Here is an 18,055-nt window from a genome sequence, read left to right on the forward strand (position 1 = left end):
CATGGTGTTGATGGAGCTGCAGTACTCCGGCAGAGCTTCGCTAAGCGCTATGGAGTTGGAGGAGGTGTTGGGGAGGGAGAAGGAGGCAACCTAAGGCCAAGGACTCAAGGTATGAGGTCCCTCCTCTCCCCCACTATATATAGGGGTGCCAAGGGGGGGTGGTGCGCAGCCTAGGAGATCCAATCTCCTATGGCCGGCGGCCAAGGGGAGGTTTCCCTCCCCCCAAAGGCACCTAGGAGGTGCCTCAACCCCCTAGGACTCTTTCCCCCCTTAACCCTAGGCGCATGGGCCTATGTGGGGCTGGTGCCCTTGGCCCAAGCAGGCCAAGGCGCACCCCCTACAGCCCATGTGGCCCCCGGGGATGGGTGGCCCCACCCGGTGGGCCCCCGGGACCCCTCCGGTGGTCCCGGTACAATACCGATAACCCCGAAACTTGTCCCGATGCCCGAAACAGGACTTCCCATATATAAATCTTTACCTCCGGACCATTCCGGAACTCCTCGTGACGTCCGGGATCTCATCCGGGACTCCGAACAACATTCGGGTTACTGCATATACATATCCCTACAACCCTAGCGTAACCGAACCTTAAGTGTGTAGACCCTACGGGTTCGGGAGACAAGCAGACATGACCGAGATGACTCTCCGGTCAATAACCAACAGCGGGATCTGGATACCCATGTTGGCTCCCACATGCTCCACGATGATCTCATCGGATGAACCACGATGTCGAGGATTCAATCAACCCCGTACGCTATTCCCTTTGTCTATCGATATGTTACTTGCCCGAGATTCGATCGTCGGTATCCCAATACCTCGTTCAATCTCGTTACCGGCAAGTCACTTTACTCGTACCGTAATGCATGATCCCATGATCAGACACTTGGTCACTCTGAGCTCATTATGATGATGCATTACCGAGTGGGCCCAGTGATACCTCTCCGTCATACGGAGTGACAAATCCCAGTCTTGATCCATGTCACCCAACAGACACTTTCGGAGATACCCGTAGTCTACCTTTATAGTCACCCAGTTACGTTGTGACGTTTGGCATACCCAAAGCACTCCTACGGTATCCGGGAGTTACACGATCTCATGGTCTAAGGAAAAGATACTTTGACATTGCAAAACTCTAGCAAACGAACTATACGATCTTGTGCTATGTTTAGGATTGGGTCTCGTCCATCACATCATTCTCCCAATGATGTGATCTCGTTATCAATGACATCCAGTGTCCATAGTCAGGAAACCATGACTATCTGTTGATCAACGAGCTAGTCAACTAGAGGCTCACTAGGGACATGTTGGTGTCTGTTATTCACACATGCATTACGATTTCCGGATAACACAATTATAGCATGAATAAAGACAATTATCATGAACAAGGAAATATAATAATAATGCTTTTATTATTGCCTCTAGGGCATATTTCCAACAATATGATCACGGACATGACGAGGAGTCTCGAAATGGTCGAGACATAAAGATTGATATATTGGACGGCTATATTCGGACACGGAAGTGTTCCGGGTGATTTCGGAGAAAACCGGAGTGCCGGAGGGTTACCGGAACCCCCCCGGGAGAAGTAATGGGCCTTATGGGCCCTAGTGGAGAGAGAGAGGGGCGGACAGGGTGGGCCGCGCGCCCCCTCCCCCTCTGATCCGAATTGGACTAGGAGGGGGGCGGCGCCCCCCTTTCCTTCTCCCTCTCCCCCTTCCTTTCCCCCTCCTAGTAGGAGTAGGAAAGAGGGGAGTCCTACTCCTACTAGGAGGAGGACTCCTCCTCCTTGGCGCGCCCAAGGGCCGGCCGGCCTCCCCCCTTGCTCCTTTATATACGGGGGCAGGGGGCACCTCTAGACACACAAGTTGATCCTCGTGATCGTCTTCTTAGCCATGTGCGGTGCCCCCTTCCACCATACTCCTCGATAATATTATAGCGGTGCTTAGGCGAAGCCCTGCGATGGTAGAACATCAAGATCGTCACCACGCCGTCGTGCGGACGGAACTCTTCCCCGACACTTTGCTGGATCGGAGTCCAGGGATCGTCATCGAGCTGAACGTGTGCTAAAACTCGGAGGTGCCGTAGTTTCGGTGCTTGATCGGTCGGGCCGTGAAAACGTACGACTACATCAACCGCGTTGTCATAACGCTTCCGCTGTCGGTCTACAAGGGTACGTAGACAACACTCTCCCCTCTCGTTGCTATGCATCACCATGATCTTGCGTGTGCATAGGAAATTTTTTGAAATTACTACGTTCCCCAACACCCTCTGCGAAGGGCCTATCTATTTACTTTTATATTGAGTCATCACCCTCTTATTAAAAGCACTAGCTGGAGAGCGCAGCTGTCATTTGCATTCATCACTGTTAATTTATATTGGGTGTGACTAAGATTGGATCTCTTTAATCATGAATTACAATGTGTAGTCAGTCCGTGATCTTTAAAGGTGCTCTGCATTTATGTTTTGCGGTCTCAGAAAGGGCTAGCGAGATACCATCTTGTTATATCATATTATGATTGTTTTGAGAAAGTGTTGTCATCCGAGATTTATTATTATGGCTTGCTAGTTGATTATGCTATTGATATGGGTAATCATGAGACCTGAGAATTATTGCAAATGTGGTTAGTTATAATCTTTGCTGAAAACTTGAATGCTAGCTTGACATATTTACAACAACAAGAGCAAACAGAGTTTGTAAATTTTTTTCTTTATTTCTTTCAGTTTGTCAACTGAATTGCTTGAGGACAAGCAAGGGTTTAACCTTGGGGGAGTTGATACGTCTCCGTCGTATCTACTTTTCCAAACACTTTTGCTCTTGTTTTAGACTCTAACTTGTATGATTTGAATGGAACTAACCCGGACTAACGTTGTTTTCAGCAGAATTGCCATGATGTTGTTTTATGTGCAGAAAACAAAAGTTCTCGGAATGACCTGAAACTCCATGGAATACCTTACAATAAATAATAAAAAATCCTCGTCAAAGATGAAAACCAGGGGGCCACACCCTGTTCATGAGGGTGGGGGCGCCCCACCCCTAGGGCGCGCCCCCCTACCTCGTGGCCCCCCTGGAGACCTCTCGACGCCAACTCCAACTCTATATATTTGCTTTCGGGGAAAAAAATAAGGGAGAAGAAATCATCGCGTTTTACGATACGGAGCCGCTGCCAAGCCCTAAAACCTCTCGGGAGGGCTGATTTGGAGTCCGTTCGGGGCTCCGAAGAAGGGGATTCGCCGTCGTCGTCATCATCAACCATCCTCCATCACCAATTTCATGATGCTCACCGCTGTGCGTGAGTAATTCCATCGTAGGCTTGCTGGACGGTGATGGGTTGGATGAGATTTATCATGTAATCGAGTTAGTTTTGTTAGGGTTTGATCCCTAGTATCCACTATGTTCTGAGATTGATGTTGCTATGACTTTGCTATGCTTAATGCTTGTCACTAGGGCCCGAGTGCCATGATTTCAGATCTGAACCTATTATGTTTTCAACCAATATATGAGAGTTCTTGATCCTATCTTGCAAGTCCATAGTCACCTATTATGTGTTATGATCCGTTAACCCCGAAGTGACAATAATCGGGATACTTACCGGTGATGACCGTAGTTTGAGGAGTTCATGCATTCACTATGTGTTAATGCTTTGTTCCGATTCTCTATTAAAAGGAGGCCTTAATATCCCTTAGTTTCCGTAAGGACCCCGCTGCCATGGGAGGGTAGGACAAAAGATGTCATGCAAGTTCTTTTCCATAAGCACGTATGACTATATTCGAAATACGTGCCTACATTACATTGATGAACTGGAGCTAGTTCTGTGTCACCCTATGTTATGACTGTTACATGATGAACCGCATCCGGCATAATTATCCATTACCGATCTGATGCCTACGAGCTTTCCATATACTGGTTTACGCTTATTTACTTTCCCGTTGCTATTGTTACAATCACTACAAAATACCAAAAACATTACTTTGCTTTCGTCACTTTTTTGTTACCGTTACCACCACTATCATATTACTTTGCTACTAAACACTTTGCTGCAGATACTAAGTTTCCAGGTGTGATTGAATTGACAACTCAGCAGGTAATACTTGAGAATATTCTTTGGCTCCCCTTGTGTCGAATCAATAAATTTGGGTTGAATACTCTACCCTCGAAAGCTGTTGCGATCCCCTATACTTGTGGGTTATCAATGGGTTATTGTTTCTTACATCTGAGATAAATTATATTGTCATGGATCATCCAACATGGTTGAGCTTGCCTTTCCCCTCATGATAGCCAAATTCATCACACCAAGTAGAGATACTACTTGTGCTTCCAAATATCGTTAAACCAGTTTTTCCATGAGAGTCCATCATACCTACCTATGGATTGAGTAAGATCCTCCAAGTAAGTTGTCATCGGTGCAAGCAATAAAAATTTCTCTCTAAATATGTATGACTTATTAGTGTGGGAGAAAATAAGCTTTATACGATCGTGTGATATGGAAGAAATAAAAGCGACAGACTGCATAATAAAGGTCCATATCACAAGTGGCAATATAAAGTGACGTTCTTTCGCATTAAGATTTTGTGCATCCAACCATAAAAGCGCATGACAACCTCTGCTTCCCTCTGCGAAGGGCCTATCTTTTTACTTTTATCTCCTACCTTGCATAAGAGTCATGGTGATCTTCACCCTTCCTTTTTACATTTTATCCTTTGGCAAGCACAATATGTTGGAAAGATCCTAGTATATATGGCTAATTGGATGTGAGTTTTCATGAACTATTATTGTTGACATTACCCTTGAGGTGAAACATTGGGAGGCAAAACTATAAGCCCCTATATTTCTCTGTGTCTGATTAAAACTCCATACCCGTAAGTGTTGCGTGAGTGTCAGCAATTGTGAAAGACTATATGATAGTTGAGTGTGTGGACTTGCTGAAAAGCTGTTACATTGACTCTTTCCTATGTTATGATAAATTTCAATTGCTCCAATGACCGAGATTATAATTTGTTAGTTGTCAATGAAGTTTATGATTCATACTTGAAATTGTGATTGAATTGTTACTCTAGCATAAGAGATTATATGACAAGAATTCTATAAGTTGTTGTTCTAAGAATGATCATGATGCCCTCATGTCCGTATTTTATTTTATCGACACCTCTATCTCTAAACATGTGGACATATTTTTCGATTTCGGCTTTCGCTTGGGGAGAAGCGAGGTCTAAGCTTGGGGGAGTTGATACGTCCATTTTGCATCATGCTTTTATATCGATATTTATTGCATTATGGGCTGTTATTACACATTATGTCACAATACTTATGCCTATTCTCTCTTATTTTACAAGGTTTACATAAAGAGCGAGAATGCCGGCAGCTGGGATTCTGGGCTGGAAAAGGAGCAAATATTAGAGACCTATTCTGCACAGCTCCAAAAGTCGTGAAACTTCACGAAAGACGTTTTTAGAATATATAAAAAATACCGAGCGCAAGAAGTTCACCAGGGGGGCACACCCTGCCCACGAGGGTGGGGGCACGCCCTACCCTCCTGGGCGTGCCCCCTACCTCGTGGGCCACCTGGTGGCCCTCCGATGGCCATCTTCTGCTATATGGAGTCTTTCGATGAGGAAAAAATCATAAGCCATTTTTTCAGAGGAGACTCCGCCGCCACGAGGCAGAACCTTGGCGGAACCAATCTAGGGCTCTGGCGGAGCTGTTCTGCCGGGGAAACTTCCCTCCGGGAGGGGGAAATCATCGCCATCGTCATCACCAACACTCCTCTCATAGGGAGAGGGCAATCTCCATCAACATCTTCACCAGCACCATCTCCTCTCAAAACTCTAGTTCATCTCTTGTATCCAATTCTTGTCTCCAAGTTTGGGATTGGTACCTGTGGGTTGCTAGTAGTATTAATTACTCCTTGTAGTTGATGCTAGTTGGTTTATTTGGTGGAATATAATATGTTCAGATCCTATATGCATATTAATACCCCTCTGATTATGAACATGAATATGCTTTGTGAGTAGTTACGTTTGTTCCTGGGGACATGGGAGAAGTCTTGCTATTAGTAGTCATGTGAATTTGGTATTCGTTCGATATTTTGCTGAGATGTATGTTGTCTCTCCTCTAGTGGTGTTATGTGAACGTCGACTACATGACACTTCACCATTATTTGGGCCTAGAGGAAGGCATTGGGAAGTGATAAGTAGATGATGGGTTGCTAGAGTGACAGAAGGTTAAACCCTAGTTTATGCGTTGCTTCGTAAGGGGCTGATTTGGATCCAAATGTTTCATGCTATGGTTAGGTTTACCTTAATACTTTTGTTGTAGTTGCAGATGCTTGCAATAGAGGTTAATCATAAGTGGGATGCTTGTCCAAGTAAGGACAGTATCCAAGCACCGGTCCACCCACATACCAAATTATCAAAGTACCGAACGCGAATCATATGATCGTGATGAAAACTGGCTTGACGATATTCCCATGTGTCCTCGAGAGCGCTTTACATCATATAAGAGTTTGTCCAGGCTTGTCCTTTACTACAAAAAGGATTGGGCCACCTTGCTGCACTTTATTTACTTTTGTTACTTGTTACTTGTTACTCGTTACAAATTATCCTATCACAAAACTATCTGCTACCTATTATTTCAGTGCTTGCAGAGAATACTTTGCTGAAAACCGCTTATCATTTCCTTCTGCTCCTCGTTGGGTTCGACACTCTTACTTATCGAAAGGACTACGATAGATCCCCTATACTTGTGGGTCATCACCCATGTTCGATGCAAATGTTCCAAGTTGTTTGTTGAATATGTGTTGAATCACTTGTACGATATAGGTCATAGTTGGACTTCTAATCATATGATGTGTAGATAGAATATAATGACACAAAAACACACAACTTTCCCAATCTGCCAATTTGCAGTAGGTTAGTCCAAATAAAATTAAAACATTGCTTATTTTGATAAAATAAATGGGCATGAAACTTCAAAAATTATACATATGGAAGATCCACGCGACGTTGGTGTCATATTTGACGGAATGTGCACGTAAGACATGTCCTCGCCGGATCCCGGTGGTGCCACATAAGGTGCTTAGCCTTACCCCGCCAAGACAGATGCGTAATGCGGAGACATGGCCCATTATATTAAGAGAGTTTTCCATACAATCTTAGAGTTTTGGTGAATTTCAGGGAAACCACTTTAGTTTCGGTTTGGAGCAGAAATTGGGGAATTTTTCTTAGAGTTTCTCTCTCTCTCTCTATCTATTCTATGAGTTTTCTATGGGTGCATATCCAAAAAGAAAAGGTGTGGAGATGTGCGGTAGGGTCCACTCCACATATTGGTGTTGTGTGTTGATTAGAGGAGCTAGCATGGAGAGGGGGGTCATATTTAAAAGGTGAACAAACGGTCCTTCCTTTCAATAGTAAAGGAGATAGAGGTGCACTCCATGCCAAGACACAACAATACTTGAGACATGATGACAATATATGTTACACAAAAAAGCATAACCAAGTAGAGACCATATTCAATCATGAGTCATTGAAACCTGAAACTACCAACATAGAAACATGATCATAAGATGCATGAGAACAAAGTGGCATATAACATAACCTAAATATGCAGCAAATACAAGCCAAAAGACTTAAATCATCGACGTCAAACTACTGTGTAACATAATATTACTCTCTGCGATGATAAATAGATGAATTATGCATCTCTTAATTTTGCAAACATATATAATTGCAATTTTCATGTAATTAAAAACTATTCACACTTCAAAAAGCCATGTATCCACACATTTTTCTAAACGATGGTCTAATTAAAAAGTATGCATGTAATTTTAGAAAGCCTAATAATTTTAGTGTTTTGTGCCTTTTAAAAATGTTTGTGTAAGGTAAAAAGTGTTCGCGTATCTTGGAAAATGTTTAATTGATTTTTAAGATTCTCAAATTTTAAAAATATTCATGTATTTGTCAAATAATGTTTATTATATTTGGAAGAGAATGAAGAAATGAAAACTGATGATGAGGAAAAACCAGGAACAGAAATAAAAAACCAAATAGAAAAAACGAAAAAAAAACAGTACTGCCTTGTATCCATATTAGTTGTACAAACTTGTGCTAAAACGATAATTAATAAGGATCAGAGGGAGTACTATATAAAAACCATAGGTAAACCAATAGAAGGGGAAAATCACACGTCTGAAAAAACGCCGTACTGGACCAACCCACGCAATTGTTGCATGATGCATGTTGGCGAGCCGGCTCTTCCAGACCGTGAATCAAACGGGCGTATATACAGGAGGCTGGGCCCGAGCGCTGGACTGACCGGGACATGTCAGTCCGTGGCAGCTCAGTTTCCGTCGCGTTCCTTCCCATATAATTCCAAACTTGCCTAAAAAAATGTATACCGGGGAGAGCGACGAAGAGGAGAGAGGCGGGGAGAAAAGGAGGAAGAAGATGGCCACCCACTTCACGCTCAACACCGGGGCACGCATCCCCTCGGTAGGCCTCGGCACCTACAAGTCCGACCCTGGCGTCGTCGCCGGCGCGGTCACGGCCGCCATCAAGGTAAAAAACCAAAACACTTGCTGTCCCGTTTGGTTTGCTCAGGAGTATGCTTTGTGTGTGCTGCTTGAGCCCGGACCTTGACTCTGCTTGCTTGCTTGCTTGCTTGCTTGCTTGCTTGCCATGGCAGGCCGGGTACCGGCACATCGACTGCGCACCACTATACAAGAACGAGAAGGAGGTAATGCTAGTCCTAATCTATCCTGCAATCAGTGTCTTCAAGTCACAATCGCACCCGGTGACATTTTGGTCGGCGTAGAATCAGTGTTGCCCTTAATGTGGTTAGATTGGCGCTGCCCTGAACAAGCTCTTTGATGACGGCGTCGTCAAACGACAAGACCTTTTCATCACTTCAAAGATATGGTACCAGTCTTACAGCTGTTAATGTTTTTTCATGCCCATCAATCTTGTAACACCCGGAGAATCAAGCTATGCAGGTGCAGCGATCTCGCACCCGAAGACGTTCCGTCGGCAGTCGACCGCACTCTGAATGATCTGCAGCTGGATTATCTTGACCTGCACCTGGTAACTTGGCTTGAATCCGTGCACTGCAGGCAAAGTAAGCCTGCCCTTTCTTTTGACACTACTAACTTTGTGATCTTGGTAGATTCACTGGCCCTTTCAGATAAAGAAAGGCAGCGAGTTGAGCCCGGAAAACTTTGTCGAGCTCGATATGCCCGAGACCTGGCGGGCAATGGAGAAGCTGTACGATTCAGGCAAGGCCCGCGCAGTAGGGGTAAGCAATTTTTCGACCAAGAAGTTGGCCGATCTGCTCGCTGTGGCCCGTGTTCCTCCGGCTGTTGATCAGGTGGAGTGCCACCCTGGTTGGCAGCAGACCAAGCTCAGAGCCTTCTGCCACACCAATGGAGTTCATTTCTCTGTGAGGAGTTCAGACGATACATTAAGCTTTGGCATGTGAAATTTCCTGGCAATTTGCTCATGTTCTTCTTTCTGCAGGCGTATGCGCCGCTAGGCAGGATGAAAGTCGTGGCGGATAACCCGGTGGTGGCATCGGTAGCCGAGAGCTTGGGGAGAACCCCGGCACAGATCGCTCTGCGATGGGGTATCCAGCAGGGTCAGAGCGTGCTTCCTAAAAGTGTCAATGAGTCGAGGTTGAAGGAGAACATTGACCTGTTTGGCTGGTCCATTCCTGAAGAACTGTGTGCCAAGTTTTCTGAAATTGAACAGGTACAGAGCCCTTTTTTTCAGTTATCCGTGAGTGCAGAAAATGAATGTGTTCTTTGTGGTGAACAGGTTAAGCGAATAAGGAACGAATCATTGGTGCACTCTCAGAGTATTTACAAAACGATTGACGAGCTCTGGGATGGTGAGATATAACTGAAAATCAGCGCCCGCATGAAATGGAATCTGCGACTAGACTTGAAATTTATGCCGTTTTGTTTTCTAAGAAGAGAAAAATACATCATGCCGGAAAACGCGGCGAGCTCCTGGCGTGCATTTTTGTTGCATTTTTGGCAGACGACGTCGGCATTGTTACATGGTATTGGTATGCATGCATGAATATCTCGAGAGGAGCCCAGGAATGAAAGCATAGAACGAGCAAATTTACAGCAGTATTCTCCTTTATTTTCATCTTTTGTTGTATGTTCAGAATATATAGCAATGCCAATGCGTACATGGAGAAAAAGCTATGGACGCGGTAGGGCGCGGTCCAAACGACGAAGAGAAGGCTGTCGCCTCACAACTGAGGGAGGCCCTCCGGCAAGAGGAGATTTGGCTCAAACAGAGGTCTCGTGTGCTGTGGCTACATGCTGGCGATCCGAATACTGGTTATTTTCAGGCACAAGCAAGGCAGCGCAAGAGGACCAACCGTATCACCTCATTGGAGCTGGCTGATGGTCACGCGAGCACTGATCCAGCCCAGGTAAAAGAGGAAATCACTAACTTCTGCCATGCATTGTACTCCCTCCGTAAACTAATATAAGAGCGTTTAGATTACTATTTTAGTTATCTAAACACTCTTATATTAGTTTACAGAGGGAGTACCAATCACAAGGTTACAGTCCGATGGAGGGGCTGCTACAATGCGTTCAACCATGGGTCACCGCTGACATGAATTATACACTCGAGAGGGAGTACACAGCGGTCGAGGTTAGGGCTGGAAAATAAGCTCGAAATTCGTGAGCTAAACGAGTAGTTCGTGACTCGGCTCGAATCGAACTCGAAGAATAACGAGTCGAGCCAAGCTTTAGTTTAAGATCGTTTATAGACTAAGTTAAACGAGCCAATCTCACGAGTACTCGTGTAACTTGTTAGGCTCGGTACTAAAGAGCAGCCACTCCCAATACAAAAAAAGATCAGCCACTCAGCACCCTATGTCCTAGGCGCACGACACAAGGCCTAGCCGTTGAAAGCCCAACCGCCTAGGAGACTCAAGCGTTATAAGGAAATTACTATTGTTGGTGATATATATGTTTAATATAGACATAATCATTTTTATAATATTTGAGAGTTTTATGTTCATATCTTTAACGAGTTTAACAAGCTAAATGAGCCAGCTCGCGAGTTATACGAGTCGAGCCAATCTTGAATTTGAGCTCGTTATAATAACGAGTCGAGTCGAGCTAGCTCGTTAACGAAACGAGCTCTAGCGAGTTGAGCCGAGCTGGCTCGACTCGGCTCGAATTCCAGCCCTAGTCGAGGTAAAAACTGCATTGTTTGATATGGCGCCATCCAAAGCGCCCGGCGTTGATGGATTCACTGCTGGTTTTTACCAACGACACTGTGATGTCATTGGGGAAGATATAACTTTGGCTATACTGAGTTTTTTGAATGGGGGGGGAGCTACCGTTGGGACTGAATGATACGGCAATAACTCTGATCCCTAAAGTCCATCATCCATAGAGAATCTTACAATACAGGGCAATTGCCTTGTGCCCCGTCTTATACAAAATCACCATCAAGACAGTGGCCAACTGTGCTCGTCTCATCCTTGATGATGTCATTGGGAAAGAACAAAGCGCTTTTGTACCAGGCCGCTTAATCACGGACAACGTTCTAGTGGCCTATGAGTGTATCCACGCTATCAGGAGAAGGAAGAAGGGCAAGAACTACAACTGTGCTATCAAACTTGATATGCTCAAAGCATACGATCGTGTGGAATGGCATTATCTCGAAGCTATGTTGACCAAGCTGGGCTTCGGTGATCGTTTTATTAGCCTAATTATGAAGTATGTGACATCGGTTAGATTCACCATCAAGGTTAATGGAGAGCTTGAAAGGATCGATATGGTTGGCTAGAGGGGGGTGAATAGTCAACTAACAATTTTTAGCTTTTCTTTAACAATTTAAACTTTGCATCAAAGTAGGTTGTCTAGATATGCAACTAGGTGAGCAACCTATATGATGCAACAAAGATTGAAACACAAGCAAGCAAGAGATATATCACAAATAAGCTTGCTCAAGTAAAGGCACGAGATAACCAAGAGTGGGGCCGGTGGAGACGAGGATGTGTTACCGAAGTTCCTTCCCTTTGAAGGGAAGTACATCTCCGTTGGAGCGGTGTGGAGGCACAATGCTCCCCAAGAAGCCACTAGGGCCACCGTATCTCCTCACGCCCTCACACAATGCGAGATGCCGTGATACCACTATTGGTGCCCTTGGAGGCGGCGACCGAACCTTTACAAATAAAGTTGGGGCAATCTCCACAACTCAATTGGATGCTCCCAACGACACCACGAAGCTTCACCACAATGGACTATGGCTCCGCGGTGACCTCAACTGTCTAGGGTGCTCAAACACCCAAGAGTAACAAGATCCGCAAGGGATTAGTGGGGGAATCAATTTTCTCTTGGTGGAAGTGTAGATCGGGGCCTTCTCAACCACTCTCGAGCAAATCAACAAGTTTGATTGGCTAGGGAGTGAGATCGGACGAAAATGGAGCTTAGAGCAACAATAGAGCTTAGGGTTGGAAGAGGTAGTCAACTCGAGGAAGAAGACACACCTTTTATAGCTTAGGACAAAGATCCAACCGTTATCCACCTACCAGCCCGTGACCAGCGGTACTACCGCACCAGACCAGCGGTACTACCGCAGGTCCACACAGTACTTCCGCTTGCTGACAAGCAGTACTACCGCAAGGCCACGCGGTACTACCGTGCAGGCCCGCGGTACTACCGCAGCACCAGCAGCAGCTAGGGCAGACCTATAGCACAAGAGCTGAGGGTGGTACTGCTGCGGGCGCGGTACTACCGCTCCCTCTTGCGGTACTACCGCAAGGCAGGAAACCCCTAGCTTGGGAAGAGCGCGGATAAAGGTATATCCGTGCCTACTTCCGCTGGTAAACGGAAGAAGAAAAAACTTGACACAGTACTACCGCAGAGGAGCGGTACTACCGCCTGGCAGCTGATCCAGGCCGCGCACGGTACTACCGCGCAAGGAATGCGGTACTACCGCAGTGGCGCGGATGTAAAACATTACATCCGCCCCTACTACCACGAAGGAGCGGTACTTGGCCTGGGGGCCATGGTACTGCGGCTCCAGAGGAGCGGTACTACCGTGGGCACCAGCGGTACTACCGCGCCGAAGTGCGGTACTACCGCGGGTGCCTGTGGTACTACCGCTCAACAATGAGCAGTACTACCGCAAGCCCACCAACAGCAGTCAGGACAGGGGAAAAGAGGATCAACGGAGGATGCTCCAAAGTGCAGGGGAAAGGAGGGGACAAGGAAGAAAACGTGTGCGTGATGATTCCATCCAAACCTTTCCGACGCGGACCCCCTCTTAATAGTACGGCTTTCCTACGACTCAAATCCACCAAAAAGAAACGTAGAAAAGACGCAGTCTTCAACAGTCTTCGAGGGGCACCAAACCGTCTTGTGCCTAGCGATGAAACGTCTGGGATACTCAAGGCACACGATTAGTCCGCAAACGCATTGTCATCAATCACCAAAACACCTTAGGGATAAATATGCCCTTACAATCTTCCCCTTTTTGTGGATTGATGACAATACGGGATTTGCACAAGGGAAATAATATTAAGCAAACACAAACCCCTCCTCTCTAGAATATAGACGGGCTCCCCCTAGATGTGTGCCAACTAGATTGGTGCTTTGGACTGCATGGCACACATACTAGGATTAAAGCTCCCCCTATATTATAGAGACAAGGCATATCTTACAAAAGTAAGGTTAACACTAGACAAGATAGCACCAACATAAGTTAACTAAGATAGAATAGAGTGCATATGTCTTACACCATATGAAGGATAAGTCTCAAAGGCACAAACCAAACAAAAGCAAACGAGGTCCAAACAACAAAGCAAACACACCAAACACGACACATGACTCACAAACACGTAAATCCCTACACTCTCTCCCCCTTTGGCATCGAGACGCCAAAAAGGCAGAGAGGACACCTACACACAAGGGGTGGCTCAGGCAGAGAAATCATCCCACTACTCCTCGTGCTCCTCGTCAGACTCAGCGGCAGGGACGGTCTCCTCGATGTCCTCCTCAGAGCTAGTCCACTTGTAACCTTGCTTCGTCATCCATGCAGCCTCTGGCGTGATGGCATCCTCAGAACCACCAGAGACATCCTCTCCAAAGAGTCTCATGACCTTCTTGTCGCGGCGGCCACTCTCCTTGGATGCCACGTGATTCCTGTACTGCCCCTTTGCCTGCATGCAGAAGAGAGTCTTCATCTTGTCCTTCAACTTCTTGGCCCACGACGGCTCAGAGGAAGGTGAGGAAGGCCTAGCAGCACGGTCCTCAGCAGCAGTCTCTACACCATCCTCCTCCTCACCAACAACCCTCCTAGCAGCAGACGCCTCAGCACGGGTAGTAGTGTTGGCCCAGTTGGGCTTGACGCGGAGACTGATAGACTCATGCCGAATCCAGTCTGGAGCAAGGAACTCATCACCAGGGTACATCTTCTCTCAAGTCGTGGAGATCAACAGAAACATGTACGGTCCATAGATAGGTACCTTGCGGGTGAATACCGCAAACCGAAGCTCACACCACATGATGTGTGAGACATCAAGTGGCTGAGTCTGAGACGAACGTGCCTCCGCGCACAGGAGCATCATGTCCACCAGATAGGAATGAACCTTGTCCTTGTCGCCAATGCGTGGAAACAGAGTGTTGCGGAAGATGTGATGCATGATATCCAGAAAAGAGTTTAGCACCCAAGTCGACTTGCCACTGGGAAGCACCTTCTCAACATAGTACGGCTGGAGCAAGTTCTTGTTAGCAGACTCAGAGTTGGCGTGGGGGCGAACACCAATGGGAGTGTGAAGCCCGTCATCAGGAACGTGAAGTTGATCCATGAACTCCTTCCAAGTAGCAGACAATTGACGGCCATTGGTCATCTAGGTCATTCTCCGCTCATCCCCGGGGTGAAAGTAAACTAAGGCAAAGAACTGACAGATAAGCTCAGGGTCATAGTCAAGGTGGAAGGAGATCACAGGCTCAATAGCGAACTGCTCCACCAAGTCCAGAGCTTCTCCAAAATAGTCACGAAACTTGTCCTTCCTCATGTGATTCATGTCTATCCACTTGACATCCATGAAGGTATTCTGCTTGTTCTTGATCACATCCAGATAAATGAGAGCCTGCTGCTTGGTCCAAAACAACTCAGTGCCTCTGAGGACAGCACGAGGATTCACATAAGGGTTGATCTTCCGGCGTTCGACGTACTCATTGAGGGGAATCTCGTCCATGCCCTTAGCAGGTTCCTTTTGCTTGTTGGCAGTGGTCTTGACATTGCGCTTGGGGGCACTGGAGCCCTCTTGTGCTTCATCTTGAGGATTGCGCAGTAGCTTGGAGCCAGTGTCACGACTGGGATTGGAACGGCGAGAGCCACCACCTAAGACACAAGAGAAAGCACACACAAAGAGCGAGAAGAATCAATGCAAAGACCACGGCAAAGCAAGGGAAACAAGTAGAAATCATACGGGACAAATGCCACAAGGAAGATGAGACAACAACGGTAGTGCTGCCCGGTCATGCGGTACTAAAAATTTAGTACCGCTCCTAGTCGCGGTAGTACCGTGTCCTCACGTGGTACTACCGTGGCTTGGAGCGGTAGTAAGATTTTAGTGCTGCAGAATGTGCGGTAGTACCGCACCGAACGAGCGGTAGTACCGCATCAGAGGCATGGTAGTACCACATCGGGTCAGATCCGAGCCTACTTTTGAATCTGAGAAGACGCGCGAAACCATGGTGGAACTACGGTTGATCACATCTACCACGGGACAATATATCAAGTAAAACGTCTACGCAACACTACTCTCCTACAACCTTCTCTTGCAAAGATTTGGCCTAAAATCTCAAGAACACAAGCATCTCCCCAAAAAACCTAGAGACAAGAGAACCAACAAAAAAGAGAGGGATTTGGGGAAAAACCTTGGTCCATGGCAAGAGGAAGTGGTGGGGAACGATCCCACCGGTCGGAATCCAAAGAGAGCAGCCGGAGATGGAGATCCGGCGAGGGACTCTGGCCCCATTCTTGAGCGAGAGAGAGAGAGAGACGAAGTGGGGAAACTGACGAATGGGTATGGGGAAGTTAGAACCCCCGTTCCCGTTCTTATCCCCACGCGCCTCCGACAGAGCGGTAGTACCGCGTATCATCACGGTAGTACCGCTTGGGCGGAAGGACCGCACAAAGCGGTAGTACCGCTCCCCCAGGCGGTAGTACCACGCTGGGCCGGTAGTACCGTATACTCCATGCACGGTAGTACCATGGCAAGCCGCGGTAGTACCGTGAGCTCAAGAATAAGCACATTTCCAACAAAAGAGAAAGAGTGATCTTTGCACGGAAACTTCAAACGAACACCACACCACCCAACAAGCTCAAACACGAGGAGAAGAAGGGGCAAAACGACAACAAGAGACGACCACGAGACACAACCTCTCCAACGAGAGGGCGGTGGCTGGAGCCACCTATGTTTGAGTCAATTGGTATGGCACCGCGAAGAATTATCCTTGGGCCCATGACCAAAACTCGTCTTTGAAGCACAAGTACCATCAAACATGGCTAGTGTGAAAGACTTGATCAATTTATGCATAATGGGGGGAGGGAGAGTTCATTGAGAGAACAACACTCCCCCTATGTCCATGCCTACATCTAAACAAGACAACAAGTTGAGTATGGTGGGGTATGCAAGGGTTCAAGCAACATTACTTGAATCAATGATATTTAGCTCATGCCTTAACTCGCGAAATCTTGCTTCATCCAACGGCTTCGTGAAAATATCTGCAAGGTTATCATGAGTGTTGACGTAGTTGAGCTCGATCTCCCCTCGCCTAATGTGATCCCGGATGAAGTGATACCGAATCTCAATATGCTTCGTCTTGAAGTGTTGCACCGGGTTGAGAGAAATCTTAATGGCACTTTCATTGTCACACCAAAGAGGCACTTTGTCACAAATGACACTGTAATCCTTCAAAGTTTGCCTCATCCATAAGAGTTGTGCACAACAACTACCGGCCGCTACATACTCCGCTTCGGTGGACGAGAGAGACACACAACTTTGCTTTTTGGAAGACCAACTTACCAAAGAGCAACCAAGGAATTGGCACCCTCCGGAAGTGGACTTCCTATCCACTTTGTCTCCCGCCCAATCGGAATCCGAATACCCTACAAGCTTGAAGTTTGCTCCTCTTGGGTACCATAAGCCAAAGTTTGGGGTATGGGCCAAATATTGAAAGATTCGTTTGACCGCTACATAGTAACTTTCCTTAGGTGCGGCTTGAAATCGTGCACAAATTCCCACACTCAACATGATATCCGGTCTAGATGCACAAAGGTAAAGCAAGGAGCCAATCATGGAGCGATATACCTTTTGATCCATCACTTTACCATTGGGATATATGTCAAGTTGGCACTTGGTGGGCATTGGAGTGGAAGCCGGCTTGACATCACTTAGATTGAATCTCTTGAGCATGTCTTGAGTGTATTTGGCTTGGTTGGTGAAGGTCCCTTTTCTTCTTTGCTTCACTTCGAACCCTAGAAAGAACTTCAACTCTCCCATGGAAGACATCTCGAACTTTGAGGTCATGAGAGCAGCAAATTCCTCATTGAAAGCTTTGTTAGGGGAACCAAAGATAATATTATCAACATATAATTGGCACACAAACAACTCCCCTTTGACCTTCTTAGTAAAAAGAGTGGGGTCGATTAACCCAACTTCAAAACCACAATCTTGTAGCAACTCGGTAAGGTGGTCATACCATGCACGTGGGGCTTGTTTAAGGCCATAGAGTGCCTTATCGAGTTGATACACATGATCATGAAAGTAGGGATCCTCGAACCCGGGGGGTTGCTTGACATAAACCAATTCATTAATAGGACCATTAAGAAAAGCACTCTTCACATCCATTTGTTGTAACTTAAAGTTATGATGAGAAGCATATGCAATCAACATGCAATGGATTCAAGACGAGCAACGGGAGCAAAGGTTTCACCGTAGTCGATACCCTCGACTTGGGAGTAGCCTTGTGCTACCAAGCGAGCCTTGTTGCGAATGATAATCCCATGAGCATCTTGC

The 18,055-nt window shown here is 46.4% G+C and overlaps 1 protein-coding gene across 1 annotated transcript; it reads left to right on the top strand.

Annotated features, from left to right (window-relative positions):
- The first annotated feature begins 8,370 nt into the window (after positions 1-8,370).
- LOC123150302 (NADPH-dependent aldo-keto reductase, chloroplastic) lies at positions 8,371-10,134 on the top strand. The gene is made up of 7 exons (XM_044570158.1): positions 8,371-8,550; positions 8,678-8,728; positions 8,834-8,910; positions 8,985-9,072; positions 9,155-9,427; positions 9,505-9,735; positions 9,802-10,134. Exons 1-7 carry the CDS (start codon positions 8,383-8,385, stop codon positions 9,883-9,885), a joined length of 972 nt encoding a protein of 323 aa, XP_044426093.1. The 5' UTR covers positions 8,371-8,382; the 3' UTR covers positions 9,886-10,134.
- Positions 10,135-18,055: the final 7,921 nt, after the last annotated feature.

The sequence above is a fragment of the Triticum aestivum genome, chromosome 7A (assembly GCF_018294505.1).
Source record: "Triticum aestivum cultivar Chinese Spring chromosome 7A, IWGSC CS RefSeq v2.1, whole genome shotgun sequence".
NCBI classification, from domain to species: domain Eukaryota; kingdom Viridiplantae; phylum Streptophyta; class Magnoliopsida; order Poales; family Poaceae; genus Triticum; species Triticum aestivum.

Bases quoted from the DNA above. Each gene is read 5' to 3' on its own strand.
- LOC123150302 (XM_044570158.1), top strand. From the start codon at position 8,383: ATGTATACCGGGGAGAGCGACGAAGAGGAGAGAGGCGGGGAGAAAAGG. The intron at 8,551-8,677 runs GTAAAAAACCAA...TTGCCATGGCAG, and splicing joins CGGTCACGGCCGCCATCAAG to GCCGGGTACCGGCACATCGA. The intron at 8,911-8,984 runs GTACCAGTCTTA...CAAGCTATGCAG, and splicing joins TTCATCACTTCAAAGATATG to GTGCAGCGATCTCGCACCCG.